Consider the following 19,558-nt stretch of genomic DNA (forward strand, 5'->3'; position numbering starts at 1 on the left):
AGTAACTGTAAATGTATGGTAGGATCAGAGCAGCAGACGATTCTGCAAAAAAACACAAAGAAGTGTTTCTTTCCCGATTTCTTTCCTTCTCAATTAATTTGATATAAAAATCTGAGAAGGTACATTATGTACAACATGTCCAATTCTCTCTGTGGAGGTGAATTCAGTGGGAGTCTTCCCATCGGATATGTGATATATTAGAATGTTTTTAAATGACAGCACCCATTATCAGCTGTAATGCAGAGGAACTTTCCTCAACACCAGTTTTCCTCCTTGGTTTAGGCGTTGTGCAATTGCCAATGTAATCAACTTCATAGATAAATCCTGTGGGAAAAGGGCTTGTCTTTTCCACAGGTGTCCTCTATATTAGCATTTTTTATTCTTGGCCTTTGACTCAATCACTGTTTCACCACTAGTTTCCTGAGGTCCTCAAGAGACTAACAGATTCGTGTGAGGGGTGCAGCAGAATTAATCTGATCCTCATAGTGTCTTCTTTTGTCTAATGACAGAGTTAATCACTCCCTGGTTATGTAACGCACCCTGAAGTAGCTCACTTGCTGAGAAACAAACTTGCTGGTTTTAATATTTAGAAACCTGATTCTGGATTCCTGTTTAAAAATACTGGGGGTCTGGTAAGAGCAAATAATTTTGTAAGTGTTTAACTATGACCAGAGGGGCTGTATGAATGCATGCAAACCCAGAGAACCAGCCAGGGGATGCAGTGTGAGCCAAAGTGTCTTCAGCTGGAGTAGAAGTGAGTGCTCTTCTCTCGGACTTACTCGGATGTTGATGGTTCTGAAGAGTGGATTCTGGAAAATCTCGATAGTGAAGAAGATGCCTTTCCAGGTAGGTAACAAGATTACAGGTGGGATCTAATAAAATAGGGTTCCCAGGAGCCCTCAGTTTATGCCTGCTGCTTGGGAGGCTGAGAGAGCATGTAGAAAGAGAAGAAAAAGAAAACATGGTTGAAGATTGTTCTTTTCAGAGTTTAATGTCATCATGGTGAGATAGGGTTTTGAGTACTCTGTGTTTGTGATCACCTCTTCCTGCTTTATTATTTGAAGATGGTCTTTCTGAGAACACTGCTCTTTTCTGCCTCTGCCACTGCAAAATGTTAAAGCCTTTGGTTTGGGACACAGTTTTGTCATGGCAGTTACTTAATCCTGGAGACAACAAGTCTTCCACAGTGTGCCCAGGTGCTTGGGAGAAACTGATCCTCACCTTCTGGACTGTTAGTTTTCGTGGCAGCACACTCATTTGTCTGTCCTTGCTGTTTACTCCTGATATCAAGGGCTCTCTCTGGGCATGAAGGACAGGATGAAAATTCACTCTGGGTTCATTGCAAAAACTCCGTGCTCAAGATTGGAAATGAAGATGCACAATCTTGAGCATGCTGCTCAATTTCTTTATTTAAATGAGAATATGCAGTTTTACCGTCATTTGTTAAAGAGGCTTTCCTTTTCCCATTGTGTATTCTCGGCACCTTTGTTGAAGATCAGTTGACTGTATGTGCATGAATTTCTGTATCTTTTTCTCTCATAGATTTCAATCTCGTGAATGTGTATCTTCCAATGCTATTCTTTTTCAACATTATTATGGTTATTTGAGACATATATGAATTCATAAAAATATTCGGGTTATCTTTTCCATTTCTGCACAGATGGCTGTTACCAGTTTGAGAGTAGTTGTTGTGAGTCTGTAGATCGTTTTGTAGTACTGTGTATTAGTCAGGTTTAGTCTTCCTAAAGGCATCTGTGAATACAGAATTTATTTGTACCTTCTCTACTTCCTGTCAGTCACATTTTGTTCTTATCAGGCTACAAGCATTTCACCTCGTTGGTTAGATTTATTTCTAAGTATCTAATTATTTCAGAGGTTATTTTCCATGGAATTACATTTGTAATCTCCCTATTGGGTTGTTTATATTGAATGCATATTAACACAACTGCCATTTGAGTGTTAACACTTGTACCCTGCAATTTTGATGAATTAATTAGCACTAATAGCATTCTTGTAGACGATCTCAGATTTTCTATTTATTTATTTTGAGATGGAGTCTCACTCTGTAGCCCAGGCTGGAGTGCAGTGGCATGATCCTGGCTCACTGCAACCTCTACCTCCTGGGTCCCGGTTCAAGCAATTCTCCTACTTCAGCCTCCCAAGTAGCTGAGATTACAGGCATGAGCGACTGTGTCCAGCTAATTTTTGTATTTTTTAGTAGAGATGGGGTTTCGCCATGTTAGCCAGTCTGGTCTTGAACTCCTGACCTTGTGATCCTCCGGCCTTAGCCTCCCAAAGTGCTGGAATTACAGGTGTGAGCCACCACGCCTGGCCTCAGATTTTCTATATGCAGAAAGTTAAAGAAGTTCTCAGCTTCATACCTGTCTTCTCAAGTATATTGTTACTGTGACGGTGTATTCATATTCACCTACTGAATGGTGTCCTTCCAAATGGTATAGTACTTCACTATTAGGTGTTGACTGGAAGAATATAGGATTGTCTATTGTGCTTCTGTTTTTCGACCATCAGTGATCTTTTAAACTCTAGACTTCAGAATCTGAAGTGAACCTGTAATGTGGAAATGTGAAGGGAAGCACACAAGAAAGAAACCTAATGTTGCTATTCCTGTGGCTTCCCTCTACATCAGCCTAAGTGTATATTTAGTTCACAGTATTTGAGATCATGTTGCTTCTACTCACATCACACGTTTTCCCAAATATATAATAATAATAATATCTGTGTCTAGGCCAGTTTACCTACCAAAACATATTTTTAAAACATATTTTGTGGATTATTTAAAATTCCCTATATACAGAGTTATCAATAATATGCTTTCACCCAACCTATTACCCTCCTCAGAAGTAAGGAATTCACAAATCAGGTCTCCTGTGACACCATCCAGAGCACTTTTCCAAGGCTAAGCTACAGTCATCTTTAGCAGGCTCAGTTTGAGCCAGTTTACATTTAAGAGAAATAAATTATACAAGATATTATGCCATTGTCAGGCCTCCATGTGCAAGCCTGGATCCAGAAAGTCTAAAGCCCTGCCTGCCTTGGCTGATCACCACTTGCCCTGTGTTCGCCATTATCCTTGATCTCAAGGTGGAGCTTCCCCCGCCAACATGAGCTTCCTCTCACCCCGCCCTGCCATCTTCACTGTTATTATGATAATGTGAATATTCCTCATCCCACCCTACCATCTTAACTACTTTTATCCCACCCGCCATTATAACTGAAATTGTGGTAATGTATACTCCTTGTCCCTACCCCCACCACTGTAACTGATCTTAATCTGTAACTTTCCACTCCCCACCCCAAACCTATAAAACCCACTCCTATCCCACTGCTCTTTGCTCATGCCCTTTGCGGCCTTAGCCCACCTGCACCCCGGTGGATAAACAGCCATGTTGCTCACACAAAGCCTCTTTTGGGGTCTGTTTTTCACAGTTACATGCTTAGAACCTTCCATTATGGTAGATAATCTTCCTCCCCAGGTAAACTGGTGTTTATTACATTTGACCAGGTATCTGTTGATTTTTCATCAGGTCACTGGTTCATTTTGTAGACTACATGCGCTTAAATTGTTTTTTATTTTTCAGAAGTAGCTACTCTGTGGAATCAGGATGTCACCAAAAGCATTTTTGACACAAGGTTAGAGTTAAGTTGAAATGATTAGTTTTGGACAAAGAAGTTGTGCATTATGGCATTACCCCTGACTTGAGAGCTTATCTCTTGGGTCTGCATGCAGCCCTGGAACTTGTTAAGCTGTGAGATATCAAGCAAGTCAGTTCTTTTTAAATTTACCATCCTGAAGATATAAAATACACAATTTATTTTAATGAACCCATTAAATCCTCACTACAGACCTCACCTAAGTAGTGATTGTTTGCTATCCACACACTGGTTGGATGGAGAAACTGAAGTGCTAATGAATGTGCCCATGCTTCTAAGCCCCTAAGGGAAGGAGGCAAGATGTGAACCTAGCTAGGCATACAGCCCTAAAGCTGAATGGATAATGAATTGTTGAACTGCAGTTATTACCCTAAGAAGGATGGCTCTCAATTCTACCATCCGTAAGGTAGTTCCCTCACACAAGGAAACCCAAGATTTACCTGAGTCTATGGAGATCTCAAACACTGTCTTTGATTATAAGGTTGCTACAGCAGTCATGTAGCTTAGGGCAGAAAACAGTGAATATAAATGCAGGGTTTGGCACAGCCGTTGGTGTGAAAAGTACAGAGCTGCCCCAGATACCTCTGACAGCAGGGTCAAATACAAGTTCTGAATATTAGGAAGCAATACTTAGAAATATTGATAAACTCCTTTCAGTGCTGGGAACATTCCTCAGCAGTTGGCCCTAAACTAATAAGATGAAAATGATATTCTTGAGATAGTTGAAAACTCTATCACCACAAGACCTAGAAATGATCAAATCCTGCAAGCTACATTCATTAGACACAATGACAATTAAGACAGCAAAAGAGTATTTGGTTACTAGTTCAGCACACTCATTGCAACTATTTGCACTGCAGAGTTAAAACACATCAGCATCCACGCCATGTCTCCCTTCCTGAAATAAACTATGCTCGATTGACTGGCAAGTACAAAGACAGATATCCTCCATAGGCAATTACTACAATGCAGGACAAACGAAAAGTAGACTGAAGAAGGAACTATCATGTGATTAGCACCGGTTATTTTATAGAATATAATTTCAATATTTCTAATTCTTCCATCATCAACTATAACAAAGGATTAGTACGTAACGACGATAGACTGTTTTGCCTAGAATTGAATCCATCTGTCTTTTCAACTTAGCTTTTATCCAAGGAGTCAAAATCCTAAAAAACAGAACTGCAGTGACAGCCGTTTATGTGACAGCCCTTTCCATTTATGTAAATCCATAAATGGAAAAATCTTCTTGGCACATGAATCATATAAACAAATATTGTTATTTCCTACTGACACAATAAATCCCTACTGCCAGCTTCTAAAAAATAAAATGCACAATGATTACACATTGCACACCAAAAATTTATTTAAAACTGGTCTCAATCAATTTAGAAGTTTAATTTGCCAAGGTTAAGGACATGTTGGAGACGCAGCCCCAGGAGGTCCTGAGTACATATGCTCAAGGTGATCAGGCTACAGTTTGGTTTTTACACATTTTAGGGAGATACAAGACATCAATTAATACATGTAAGACGTAAATTTCTTCAGTTTAGAAAGACAGGACAACAGAAAGTGGGAGAAGGTAGGGGCTCCAGGTCATAAGGAGGATTTCAAGATTTCCTGATTGTCAATTGGTTGAAAGATTTGATCTAAAAACCTGGAATCAATAGAAGAAAGGATCTGGGTTCAGATAATGGGTTGGGGAGACCCAGGTTTTTATTATGCAGATGAAGGCTCCAGGTAACAGGCTTCAGAGAAAAGAGATTGTCTGACTTGAAAAAAATATACCAGACTCTTAGTTAATTCTTTCCAGAATCAGGACAAAGACCCAGAAAAGGAAGGGAATTCTCTACAGAACGTAGATTTTCTCCACAAGAGAGCTTTAAGGGGCCATTTCAAAGTATGTTAAGGAAATGTATTTTGGGGCAAAAGACTTTGATTTCTTTTGGGGCCTGCTCTCTGTCATGTTGGTATCTTATCGCTGCAAAGCATCTGTGTTGTCAGCCTTAAGGTGTCTGTTTTAATGTGAATGTGGGTGAGTTGTGCCTGAATACCAGAGAGAGGAGGGTATGATGAGGTGTGTCTGACTGCCCATTCCCATTATGCCTTGAACTTGGGTCTCAGCTTTTCTTTAGAGTGTCCTTGGCCAAGAGGAGGGGTCCGCTCAGTTAGCTGGGCAGCTTACAATTTTACTTTTGGTTTTCAGCACTCTATGTACTTTAATTCATTCGACCCTTGCCGGAGCCACGTCTGGCATTTGCCTTAGTATTCCCACGGCTCAAGTGGAGAATATGAGGTGCCAAGATGAGCGACCCAAGCTCTGGAGTTCCTAAATGAAAAAGACAAAACAGGAACCCAGGCCCGTGGTCCAATGCTTATGCTCTCAATTACTGGCATGCACTTATGCCTCAGCCACAGGTTTTAGTCTCAGCCAGGCCTGAGTCTAGGCTGCTCGGGCAGCTGTTCTGGTCAATAGACACCGAGACCCTGGCAGCTCATCGGCTTCACTCCCTGAGCTGTCGAAGCACCAGCCCCACAGGCCACTTTGTCACTTAATGAATCTTAACTGCCCAGCAGCCTGGTTTGGTCGGTTGAAGATGAATCTGATTCTAAGTCCAACTGTCACAGGGGCAGTTGGCTGGGAACATCCTGCATTCCGTGTCGGTTGGGAGTCAAGGAGGCTACTGGTCATTCAGGGAGGTCACCCGACCGCAGGGAACTCTCCCCGCAAGGCAGCTACAGAGTCAAGTGTGGGCAAGACACACACAAATTAGGAACCCCAAGCCTTCAGCAGGGCTTCCTTTAGGGGAAAGTCTTGCATTTTGGGTCAGGGGTTGAAATGTCAAGCCGGGAGTTAAGTCAGGATTTGGGCCCTTCTCTTGGGCCAGGCACCTCCTCCAGGGCATCAATGTCTCCCTGCATCAGAGTTGGGGTGTAAGAGGATTTGGAAAAGGACCAGAGTCCTCACTTTGGAGTCCACGGTGTGGACTCCTGGTCTCAGGCACCTGCCCTTGCTCTCGGTCACTGAGCTCAACTGCCTTCTTGAATTGTCTCCTCTCATTAGACATTCAGGGATTCAGACATTCAGGGATCTCGGAAACCAACTACATTCCCTGCCTTCGCTTGATTACTCATCAGTATTGTTACTCTGAGCAGATCACTCAATCTTTCTAAATGTCAGCACCCTGAACCATAAAATAGAAGTCAGCTCCTACTCTTCCCGTATCACATCACAAGAGATAACAGATTTTTTTTTTTCCTTGAGCTGTAAAGCATCATGCCCATGCCAATGTGGAAAGGTGGAGCTTTGTCCTTCCTGACCTGTCACCTTCCATGTCCCCTCTCTGGAGGTCACCAGTGCTGCGTGTCTTCCTTATTCTTCCAGATGTGTAATAGTTGAACACTTATGTAGTACAGCACTTATGAAGTACCCATCGTCTTTCTTCAGGCTGTGTCTGTATCTTTAGCCTCATAACGTCATAGTAATAAGCAGGCCCTAGTAACAAGTTCACATCCCAGAACAGAGAGCTGAGGACAGAGGAACTGAGTGACATTGCCAGTAACATGTGGCTTAGATTTCAGGCCAGGCACAGGCACCCATGCTCTGGTCACTGTGTCGTGTTGACTTTCTACATTGTCTCATCTAAAGAAAGCCACTATTCCCATGCAACTCACCTGTGGGGTATTTTATGCACACCACACTGCAGGATCCCATGTTCTAATCCCCACTTGGTTCATGTGGGTCAGCTAGGTAGCTAGTGATAGAGAGACCCAAAATTTGACCTGGGAATACATTATTAATACTTTTGCCAGGAAGATGTCAACACCCCTCTCTCTTACAAGTGCATTTCCCAGTGCCTTCATAAAGGAGTATGAAAAGAAAAAGATAACGGATTCAAATAAAGGATGTACCTGGGAGTGGATCCGTGGGGAATAAAATGTACCCCTGGCCCCACAGCTGTTTAGCTGCATCAAAATAGGCTGTGGCCCAAGAGAAAGGTTAACAACTCACTTCATTTAAGTCACTGTGGGAATTCTTTGAGTTGATTCACCAGAAATAATCGTTTATTCAGTGTATCATATTTACAGACAAAACAAAATTTAAGTCATAATTTTTTGTATTAAAATATGTAATTTACGTTCCATAAATTCACCTTTTTGAAAGACACAATACATGGTTTTTAGTATATTCTGGTTTTGCCATCATCTTGAATACCTAATTCCAGCTCATTTTAATCACCCCAAAAAGAAAGCCCTTGCCCCTATCAGCTAACCCCATTCTCTCTAACCACTCTGCCCTGCCAACCTCTAATCTGCTTTCTGTCTAGGGCTTTTACCATCCTGGACATTTCATGCACACAGAATCATAAAATGGGCTGCCTTTTAGTGGGCTAGAGGCAGAAAACCTTGAGCCCAGGCCGTCATCAGAGCAGGAACAGGGTTAAACTTTCAGTCCCATCCGTGAACTCAGTTAGGAGACCATTTACTCGGTGACGGGTCCGTGGTCATGCCATCACCAAGGGGCATGAAAAGGCTGGAAAAGGGACCACTTCGGTGCAGCTTTCAGTTTTACGATCACATTAGCTATAAAAGCGAATGGCAAGTCCTACAGTCGGAAAACGGTTAATTTCATACAACCTTCTAAGTCAGTCATTGTATTCACTGTCCCAATCAACTTAGCAAGCCCTAGAATGCTCCTTCAAGACCCTGGTGTTCGTGTCACTAGTGCTGGAACGTGGGGTAGGCTGAGGTACACGGGTGACCTATTGTGATCAAATGGCTCAGACTCAGGGTTGACAGTGGCCAGGCTGGAAACAGAGCATGGGGCTGAGATCTCAACCATGAAGAGTATCCAATTCTAAAGAGAGGGCATAGGGTACAGTTAGTTTATGGTTATGGCTGGAGCCATCGTGGATAGCCTGTGTGACGGTAGAACTCAGGTGCATTGTGTTGAATGAGAAAGGCACCATGCCCAGCACAGAATGGGCATCCATTGGTTGTCTGATGGAATCTCTGTCAGAATTCTATTCAGTTAGGAATCGGGGCCAGGTCACACTAGGTCAAGGCAGGGTGAACATGATGTGAGGGCTACAGGCAAGAATAGGCTTTCACAGGAGCCAGCTACCCTAGACCTGACCCCACCAGGTCTTCCTCCCTCCCTCCCTCATGTGGCTCAGCCCCTTCATGTGCACCTACAGCCTGAGGTCAGAGACAGTCATCCCAGGGTACCTGACAGCAGGAGAGGTGGCTTTGGGAGACGCACTTCGAAGCCCTCCTCATCCGTGCTGGGTGCTGTCAGGCCCCTGTCAGTGCTTCCAGCACATCAGCGCTGTGACCGGTGCTTTCACCAGAGCTGCTGGGTGACCAGGCTATGCCTGGCACAAAACCTGCAAGGGCATGGAGCCCTAGGGCCACATTGGGGCAGATAAGTGTGTTCTTTTGGAGCTTAATCACAGCCACCCCAACCCCAAATCACAATCTACAAGTTAAAAAAACTTAAAAGTCCTAATTCCTACCACCCAGTAGCTCCTAGCTACTAGCTGTCCCACTGCCCTTGTCCAGCCTTGGCTGTCTGGGGTGGCAGTTGTGCCTTTGGGCTGCAGTTGAATGACTGGTTGCCTCTTCCACACTGGCTCCCACCCATCTCCCGGCAGCAGCCTTTCAGGTCCCAGAAGCTGATAATGGTGTGATAAATGAGCCTTTCAGAATGGAGGCAAGGGTGTGGTGAACTGAAAATCCTGAGCAAAGGGGTCGTTTCCTCATCCAGGGGAAAACCATTGCCAGGCTTGGGTGCTGGAAGGTAAGCAAGCCCCATGGGGCAGGTCCCCGTGTGCTACAGGAACATCTCAGTGACGTTCAAGCTCCGCGGTTAGGCATTGTCTCTGGCTTGGCCTACAGAAACTATGGCAACCTTCCTGTGCTTCCTGGGCTTTTCTGCTGGACCTCGCCAGGAATGTGCATGTGAGTTTCCAGGGCGAGCCTTATTGTGGACCAAGCTGTGAAACTGGGAGCTGCCTTGAGAAGACACTCCCCAAGAGGTTGCCAAAAAGAGTGGTGTTTATTTCCACGACTCAAGGGGCTGCTTCTGTTCTCCTGATCAAGGGGATGCAGGGGATAGGCTCAGAGGATGAGCCACCACCTGCCCTAGACCTATAGAGACAGGGGAGGGTGGGATTGTGCAGCTCCCCAGGGAGGACTGTGCAGCGGTGACACCACCGCCACCACCCAGCTGGAGGGATCTGGGCATGGCTAAGACTCTGCAGCTCCATGGGGATCCCATAGTGTTCCCCATGCCCCTCACCCCACTCTCTGTTGTGTCTCTGAGGATGGCTGGAGGCATTCCCTAGTCAGGGGCTGAGGACTGTTCTTTCGTGTTAGGAGTGAGCCTGGGAGTCTTCATGCTGCACTCAGGGAGGATGAGATGTGAGTCCCTACAAGGGCTTTCCTCCTGCGCCGTGGCCTGCCTGCTCCCTGACCTTTGCCTAGTTCTTCTGTTCCACGTGTAGGCAAGATAACCAAGAGCTGTGCCAGGACTATTTTCAATATGTTCTGTGGCCTGGAGCCACACAGCAGGGTCCCACGGTGGCTCCAGCAAAGGCAATTGAGGTGGAGTAGCATGGTGACATATTGGGAGCCGCAGAGGTGCTGGCCCCGGTAGAGGCCACAGAGGAGGTGGTCGCTGGGCTGCTGAGGAGAGGACGGAAGGTTTGGAGTGGGACGACGTGTCAGAGAGGTTCGCAGCCAGCAGCTACCTGAGCCTGACGCCTGCGCAGTAGGAAGTTTTCCCTGGACAGGGGCTCCTGGGATACAGTTCACCTGGGAAGGATGTGGAGCCTAGTGAGGATAGAATGGTGGCCCTGAGAGGTGTGTCGGGGAGGAATGAGGAGGGTCCCAGGAGCCCTGCTGTGGGCTAGAGGCAGAAAATCCTTTAGCCCAGGCTGTCATCAGAGCAGGAACAGGGCTGAACTTTCTGGTCCTATCCATGAACTCGGTTAGGAGACCATTTACTCAGTGAAACGTTCGTGGTTGTTCCATCACCAAGGGGCATGAAAGGGCTCGAAAAGGGACCACTTCGGTGTAGTTTTCAGTTTTACGATCACATTAGCTATAAAAGCTACTGGCAAGCCCTGCAGTCGGAAAATGGTTAATTTTATATAACCTTATAAGTCGGTAATTCTGTTCACTGTCCCAACCAACTTAGCCAACCGTAGGATGCTCCCTCAAGACACTGGTGTTCATGTCACTAGTGCCGGGACGTGGGGTGAGGCTGAGACACACAGGTGATCCTCCTCTCACGCTCCTCCTTCTGAAGCTCACTTGCTCCTACACATTCAAATGCCCGCCAGGTGCTGTGGTTCACGCCTATAATCCCAGCACTTTGGGAGGGTGAGTCCAGAAATCACCTGAAGTCAGGAGTAGGAGACCAGCCTGACCAACGCAGGTGAAACTGCGTCTCTACTAAAAATACAAACATTAGCAGGGCATGATGACAGGCATCTGTGGTCCCAGCTACTCGGGAGGCTGAGGCATGAGAATTGCTTGAACCCAGGAGGTGGAAGTTGCAGCAAGTTGAGATTGTGTCACTGCACTCCAGCCTAGGCAATAAAATAAAATAAAATAATACAATAAAAAAAATGTATTAAGAAAAGAAATAGGCCGAGCGCGGTGGCTCACGCCTGTAATCCCAGCACTTTGGGAGGCCGAGGTGGGTGAATCACGAGGTCAGGAGATTGAGACCATCCTGGTTAACATTGTGAAACCCCGTCTCTACTAAAAATACAAAAATTAGCTGGGCGTGGCGGCACGTGCCTGTAATACCAGCTACTCAGGAGGCTGAGACACGAGAATTGCTTAAACTCAGGAGGTGGAGCTTGCAGTGAGCCGATTATGATCAGATACCTCTTCATCACAAGCACAAAAAGCAACCTGCATATGTCCCATCCATAGACAAACCTACAGACAAGGTGATACTGGTATACTTTGCAGGTCTTTCCCAGATGCCCTCTGTAATGAGTTCATTGTACTCACCTCTTGGAACTCTTCCTCTTTCTTTCTTTCTTTTTTTTTTTTTTTTTTTTGAGACAGAGTTTCACTCTTGTTACCCAGGCTGGAGTGCAATGGCGCGATCTCGGCTCACTGCAACCTCTGCCTCCTGGGTTCAGGCAATTCTCCTGCCTCAGCCTCCTGAGTAGCTGGGATTACAGGCATGTGCCACCATGCCCAGCTAATTTTTTGTAGTTTTAGTAGAGACGGGGTTCACCATGTTGACCAGGATGGTCTCGATCTCTTGACCTCATGATCCACCCGCCTCAGCCTCCCAAAGTGCTGGGATTACAAGCGTGAGCCACCGTGCCCAGCCGGAACCCTTCCTCTTTCTAGTAATGGCATGTAAAATTTCTGGGTTGTGACTATTTGTATACGTCTGTTTCTTTAACAAGAATTTGAAGGCAGGAACTGCACTCATCTTCACAGCCTCAGTACAGTGCATGATACATATAGGATGCTCAATAAGTCTTTCCATTCCTTCATGGTAGAGATTTTGTCTATTTTTTTCTTTTATGTGTACCCAGCACCTAACCAAATTCTGAGTATATTTCTCAAAAAATATTTGTTAAATGAATGCCTGAGTGAGTAACTCCACATGAGGTAGGAGGCAGGCAGGACTCATCTCCGGACCAGATGGAAGGCTGGCAGAAACCAGGAAGAGGTGCTGAAAGGGCCTCCAGTTGCCCTCGCTGCCCATCCCCATAAGACACTCCCACCAGCACTCCCACAGTTTACTGATGTCTGGAGAAGCCTGAAGTTACTACCCTTTGCCATGGCAATACCCAGAGAGTTATCATTCATTTTCCAGCTATTGCTGAATAACCCACCTCTTAATTAGCATGTCATTAGAAGTAGATATAAATATGACCTTGAGCCACCCATACATTGTTACTCAGTGCACTGCCTATGTGCTAGCTTTGTTCCACAGGAGCAGTTACAGGGATGTGACCCCACTGCCACCTCAATAAAGCTGCTTTCTTTCATCAGCAGCTTGCTCTTGAATTCTTTTTTTAAGTAGGGACAGGTTCTTGCTATGTGGCCCAGGCTGGTCTTGAACTCCTAGGCTCAAGTGATCCTCTGCCTCAGCCTCTCACAGGGCTGAGATTATAGGTGTGAGCTACCATGCCCAGCCTTGCTCTTGAGTTCTTTCCTGAGCAAAGCCAAGAACCTGACCTGCATCAGTGGTGAGTAAGCCAGGACTAAAGAGAAGATGGTAGTCAGTGATTGATGAGGCAATGGTGAGAGATAATGGCTGGTGAGACAGAGATGGCAAGAGATAGCAAGCAGCAAGAGAGACAGCAAAAAGCAACAATCCGTGAGACAGTGAGAGATGGTGAGGAAACTGGTGATCAAAACTGCAAGAGCAGTAACACTAAGACTGTAACACCAAAGAGCTGTTAACACTGCAGAGAGATGTAACATTAACCAAAGGCTCTTTTCAAAGCCATCCACCCCTCCCTCCCTTCCTTCCACTAAAGGGTCTTTTTCAAAGTCACCTCCCTGCCTCCCTCTCTTCGTTCCTTCCTTCCTTCCTTCCTTCTCTCCTTCTTTCCTTCCTTTCTTTTGAGATGGAGTCTAACTCTGTCACTCAGTCTGGAGTGCAGTGGCGCAATCTCAGCTCACTGCAACTTCTGCCACCAGGATTCAGGTAATTCTCTTGCCTCAGCCTCCCGAGTAGCTGGGATTACAGGCACCTGCCACTACGCCCGGACAATTTTTGTATTTTTAGTAGAGATGGGGTTTCACCATCTTGGCCAGGCTGATCTTGAACTCTTGACCTTGTGACCCACCCACCTCAGCCTCCCGAAGTGCTGGGATTACAGGCGAGAGCCACCACACCCGGCCCAGTGGCTTACTTTTCTAAACAGTTGGACCAGATGGCAGCTGGGTGGCCAGGATGCTTTTGAGCTATGCCCACCACTGCTTTGTTGCGGGACAAAAAAGGCAGTAAATTTACCTTGGAACAAAAATGAGATATCATTACCCCTTCCCCCAACAAAGTACAGGGAGTCCTAAAGACAAAAGGCCACCGATGGCTAACAGGTAGTCAGTTGCTTAAATATCAAGCCCTTCTGCTTGACACCCCAGATGTTAACTTAAAGTATGTCAAGTTTTAAACCCTGCTACTCTGTTGCCAGACTTTACATCCCAAAAAGCGGATCCCCAACTCATTCATTCCTGTGAGGAAACCATACAACAGACCTACTCTAGCAGGCCTACTGCAAAGATGAGTCCCTGTATAATTCTGATACTGAGCGGTTTATAGACAGGAGTAGCTTTATTCACGAGGGAGTAAGAAAGGCAGGTTATGGCTGGGCAAAGTGGCTCATGCCTATAATCCTAATACTTTGAGAGGCTGAGGCAGACGGAACCCCTGAGGTCAGGAGTTTGTAACATAGTGAAACTCTGTCTCTACTAAAAATACAAAAATTAGGCCGGGCACAGTGGCTCACGCCTGTAATCCCAACACTTTGGGAGGCTGAGATGGATGCAACACGAGGTCAAGAGATCAAGACCATCCTGGCCAACATGGTGAAACCCCATCTCTACTTAAAAAAAAAATACAAAAATTAGCTGGGCATGGTGGCACGTGCCTGTAGTCCCAGCTGTTCAGGAGGCTGAGGCAGGAGAATCACTTGAATCCAGGAGGCAGAGGTTGCAGTGAGCCGAGATTGCACCACTGCACTCCCTCCTGGCGATAGAATGAGACTAAGAAAATGTGTGGGAACAAGTTAGTGTGGCACTGACTGGTTTAGAGAAGGGCTCAGGGTGGCTGGGCGCAGTGGCTCACACCTGTAATCCCAGGACTTTTGGAGGCCAAGGCAGGTGGATTACCTAAGGTCTGGAGTTTGAGACCAGCCTGCCCAACACGGTGAAACCCTATCTCTACAAAAAATACAAACTTTAGCCGGGCTTGATGGTGTGCATCTGTAGTTCCAGCTATTCGGGAGCCTGAGGCAGGAGAATCACTTGAACCTGGGAGGCGGAGGTTGTGGTGAGCCACGATCGTACCACTGCACTCCAGCCTGGGCAGCAGAGTGAGACTCCATTCCCCCTCACCCCCACAAAAAAAAGAGAGAAAGAGAAGGGCTCAGGAAAATAACATCTGCCCTCCTAACCTGTTACTGGGATCCTGACTGTCTGTCCACGGCAGGACCAGACAAGCCTACTTCCTCATTTGTGTTTTTCACATCATCAAATTCTTCAGAACAATTTATTACATGCTTGAGCTCTCATGGAGAAGCTGAATTCCCATTTTTAGAGCTGAGCAACCCCTGTGTCTCAGGAAGTGAAACCCTGAGCAAGCTGTTTTAATTAGAGGCTTGAAGAAAACAGGAAAGGCCTCCGTGTGGGAATCAACAAATTCTGCCCTCTCCCTGCAAGCCTTAAGTACTCAGGTTCTATTGCACTGAGCCTTTTAAGGGCCTTTGGTTGAGTGAGGGTAGCTGAGGACAGCTTGCCTTCCACTGGGTTTTTAGCTCTCTGGCTGAGCAGAGCCTGCTGTCATGTTTTTGATACTTTTGTCTTCCTCAGGACCTTTGTAGCTTCTGTGGTTCCTGTGGCTTCAATCCAGCAGGACCTCTTAGCTCTTTTTTTTTTTTTTTTTGAGACAGTCAGGGTCTCACTTTGTGTCACCCAGGCCGGAGTGTAGTGGTGTCATGGCTCATAGCAGCCTCGACCTAGAGGGGCTCAAATGATCCTCCAGCCTCAACCTCCAGAGTAGCTGGCACGGCAGGCGCGTGCTACCACACCGGCTAATTTTAAAAAGTTTTTTTTTCTGGAAACGAGGTCTCACTATATTACGCCGGCTAATCTCAAACTCCTGGGCTCAAGTGATCCTCAGCCTCTTAAAGTGCTGGAATTGCAGGTGTGAGCCACTGTGCCGGGCCTGCAAGCTTCCATCTTGTTAATTCCTCTCCTAACAGTCGTCCCTCACTGTTGCCTGTCCCACCTGAGGCCAGGGGCCTGAAGCTGCCCTCAGCCCACAGCATAGGATGTCTGACATGCCTCTCTCCAGTTCTTTTGGAAGTTAAGTACAGGAATCATCCCCTGGCAGGGTAGGGAGGGATCACTCATGCTTGCCTCCTTTCCTTAGGGGAAATCTTCGAGCTGAAGGCAGAGCTCAACAGTGACAAGAAGGAGAAGAAGAAGGAGGCAGTGAAGAAAGTGATTGCATCAATGACCGTGGGCAAAGATGTCAGGTATGCAGGAGTAGGCCTGGGGACGGCTGGAAGCTGAATGACAGGGGAGGGTTTATAGCTTAGGTCTACTTCAGTCTCTTCTTTAGGTTGTCCCTTGTCGCCCCTCATACAGCTTCCTTCATAAAACTTTTTTCCCCAATAGAAGGTTTTGTTTACACAGGAAAGCCCCGGTACTGACAGGTCAGGTGGTGACGGAGTGAGTGAACTAGAGGAGGTGGGAAAGGCAGCAGGCGATGGAGGGGGTATGGAATGAACCTTCTCAGAAACTCCAGAGGATCACTACTGGCTGGGGAAGAGGACCCAGCCAGGTCTTCTGGTTTTTAAAAAGAATGGGAAATCTGGGCTGGGTGCGGTGGGTGCCTCATGCCTGTAATCCGAAGTGGGTGGCCGAAGTGGGTGGATCACAAGGTCAGGAGTTCAAGACCAGCTGGGCCAGTATGGTAAAATGCCGTCTCTACTAAAAATACAAAAATCAGCCAGGCGTGGTGGTGTGTGCCTGTAATCCCAGTTACTTGGGAGGTTGAGACAGAAGAATCGCTTGAACCTGGGAGGCAGAGGTTGCGGTGAGCTGAGATTGTGCCACTGCACTCTAGCCTGGGCAGCAGAGTGAGACGCTGTCTCAAAAAAAAAAAAAAAAAAAAAAAAAAATATATATATATATATATATATATGGGAAAGCTGGATTTTTCATTTTAAATCTCCCTGTCTTTTTTTTTTTTTTTTTGAGTCGGAGTTTCTCTCTTGTTACCCAGGCTGGAGTGCAATGGCGCGATCTCGGTTCACTGCAACCTCCGCTTCCTGGGTTCAGGCAATTCTCCTGCCTCAGCCTCCTGATTAGCTGGGATTACAGGCACGTGCCACCATGCCCAGCTAATTTTTTTGTATTTTTAGTAGAGACGGGGTTCACCATGTTGACCAGGATGGTCTCGATCTCTTGACCTCGTGATCCACCCGCCTCAGCCTCCCAAAGTGCTGGGATTAAAGACGTGAGCCACTGCACCCAGCTGAAATCTCCCTGTCTTAAGAGGCCAGATGATATTAAACCAACACTGTGTGGTGCAAGTGAAACACACGGGCCAGATTGGATTTCTCTAATTTGTCACCTGTTTGCAACTTCTGTTGCAACTGATGGCTGGAGCAGGTCGTGTGTAGAATGGCTGCTGCACCTTGGCTCATGCTTCCCCTGTGGGAGCGTCCAGTGACCCAGCTTGTTGTCCCATCTTTAAAAACCCAATCAAGGTCTGCCTTTCCCTGTTGCCAGCCCACTACCTCAAAATCAAAGCATTTGCTCTTGGTTCCCATCACCCAGCACTAAATGGAGACTGTTCTTATGTGTACTTGTGTTTACCTGCTTACCAGATTGCAAAATCTCAAAGGCAGGGACTGGATTTTATAACAGCTTAATATTTGCACAGTATTTGAGAGTCTGCACATAACATTTTCAGATTTGTTTTCTCAGTAGTTCCTTTCAATTCCCATATTGTAGGTAATGATGGTTTTACTGCCAAAGAAATAAAAACATAAAGTGACTGCCTAAGAGTCACATGGTTTATGGCAGAACTAGGACTCAAGCCCAGTTCTTCTGAAATCCAAATCCAGGCCGCTTTCACCCATACCCTCGTGACTGTGCCTCATAGCTTGGGTGCTGATGTGGAGCAGCTCCTGTCCAGGTCCCAAGACAGGCTCCCACTACTCCAGACTTCCCCGTGGATCACCCCCCAACAAGGACCTGCGGCCAGTGGCTCCGGGAAGCAGCTCTGCAGAGAGCCCTTTGGAAGCCAGAGCCGCAAAGGGAGCAGGCGCCCGCTGGACAGCTGGGCCTCCTTCCAAGTCAGATTTCTTCCAGGACAAAGCCACTCTCCTTCACCCAGAACACCACTGTCACCTCCTCACAGAGGAGAAACACCTTTGTTCTTCTGTCTCAAAAGAGCTGGCTTTGTTGATATGACGGGCCCCAAAGAGCGAGTCGTTCTCATCAGCAGTTTTTCCTCCTTCCTCCTCCCCATTCTTCCTGGTGCGTCATCTTCCAAGGTGATACATCCATTTTGGCTTTGTCAGGACTCCTGCTTGTTGGGGCTCAGGAAGTTCACTTTGACCTCTTAAGTCTCTGTGTTGACACGTCCTTGCCTGTAAACACATAAGAATTGAGAGGGGATCTGATGATTCCAAGATAGAAAATTGCTCCTAACCAAATTTCATATCTTAAGGCCTGTGACTCTGGGACCATGGGTGCCACGTTGAGAAGGGTTCCACCCAGCGGTCATGAGCACAGACCTTGTTCCTCCTCCAGGAGCCTGGCTCCTCCAGGCAGGGTATTTGACATTTATGAACCTCAGTATTCTGTGAAATGGGGATCATCCCCTGACTTCTGAGGGCAGTTAAATGAGACCAAGTATGTAAAGCTCTTAGCACCAAGCCTGGTGTATGGTGTGTGTTCCGTGCACGCTGTGCTGGTTCTTAGTGGGTGTCAGAGCTTGCGGTGAAAGCAGCGTGAGCCATCCTGTTTCCATGCGACCCCCCAGAACCAGCAGCCTAATGTAAGGGGCCACATTAAGTATCAGAGAGAGAGAAAGGTTCATTTTCATTTACTCAGGCCCTCCCAAATAACAAGGACCAGATACCTAAGTATGTTGTCTCATTCGGTTATCATAAAGGCCCTATGAAGTGAGTTTCTGTTGCACCTTGCTTGCAAGTGAGGAAATTGAGACTCAGAGCGAGGGGGCAGGTGACAAAGGAATTTCTCCATCATACAGCTAGCAAGAGGCAGTGCTGGGTTTGACGGGATCCAGAATTCATGTTTGAACTGTATGAAAAACAACCAAGGACTTTTTCTGCTTTTATTTTTATTTTAATTTTTTTATTTTTATTTTTAGTTTTTCCTTTCCTTATGCTTTCTTTTGATTTAGTTTATCAGTTTTTTTCAAAACTTTTATTTTAGGTTCAGAGGTACCTGTGCAGGTAAAGAAAATGAGGGAAGAGAGTAACAAACAAGGAGCCAACCAATATTTCGTTTAAACTTCTAAGTTGATATGATGTGGTACTGATAAGAGTGTATATTTTGTATATTTAAAGTGGAGAGTTCTATAAATGTTAATTACATTTACTTGTTCCAGATCTGAGTTCAAGTCCTGGATATCGTTGTTAATTTTCTGTCTCATTGATCTGTCTAATATTAATGTTGAAGTCTCCCACTATTATTATGTGGGAGTCTAAGTCTCTTTATAAGTCTTGTATGTCTGCATATTCCTGTATTGGGTGCGTATATATTTAGGATCTTTGTTGTTTTTTTTTTTTTTTTGAGATGGAGTTTCGCTCTTGTTACCCAGGCTGGAGTGCAATGGCGCGATCTTGGCTCACCGCAACCTCCGCCTCCTGGGTTCAGGCAATTCTCCTGCCTCGGCCTCCTGAGTAGCTGGGATTACAGGCATGTGCCACCATGCCCAGCTAATTTTTGTAATTTTAGTAGAGACGGGGTTTCACCATGTTGACCAGGATGGTCTCGATCTGTTGACCTCATGATCCATCCGCCTCGGCCTCCCAAAGTGCTGGGATTACAGGCTTGAGCCACCGCGCCCGGCCTATTTAGGATCTTTAACTCTTCTTGTTGTTGCATTGATTCTTTTATCATTATATAATGT

The 19,558-nt window shown here is 46.0% G+C and overlaps 1 protein-coding gene across 1 annotated transcript in view; it reads left to right on the forward strand.

Moving 5' to 3' along the window:
• The first annotated feature begins 783 nt into the window (after positions 1–783).
• The window catches only part of LOC120361047 (AP-1 complex subunit beta-1), a 56,135-nt gene continuing 37,360 nt past the window's right edge, over positions 784–19,558 (forward strand). The window contains 3 exon segments of the mRNA XM_074390932.1: positions 784–846; positions 15,781–15,920; positions 17,558–17,750. Coding sequence (XP_074247033.1) covers positions 784–846; positions 15,781–15,920; positions 17,558–17,750 — 396 coding nt within the window.

Source organism: Saimiri boliviensis, chromosome 21 (assembly GCF_048565385.1).
Source record: "Saimiri boliviensis isolate mSaiBol1 chromosome 21, mSaiBol1.pri, whole genome shotgun sequence".
NCBI classification, from domain to species: domain Eukaryota; kingdom Metazoa; phylum Chordata; class Mammalia; order Primates; family Cebidae; genus Saimiri; species Saimiri boliviensis.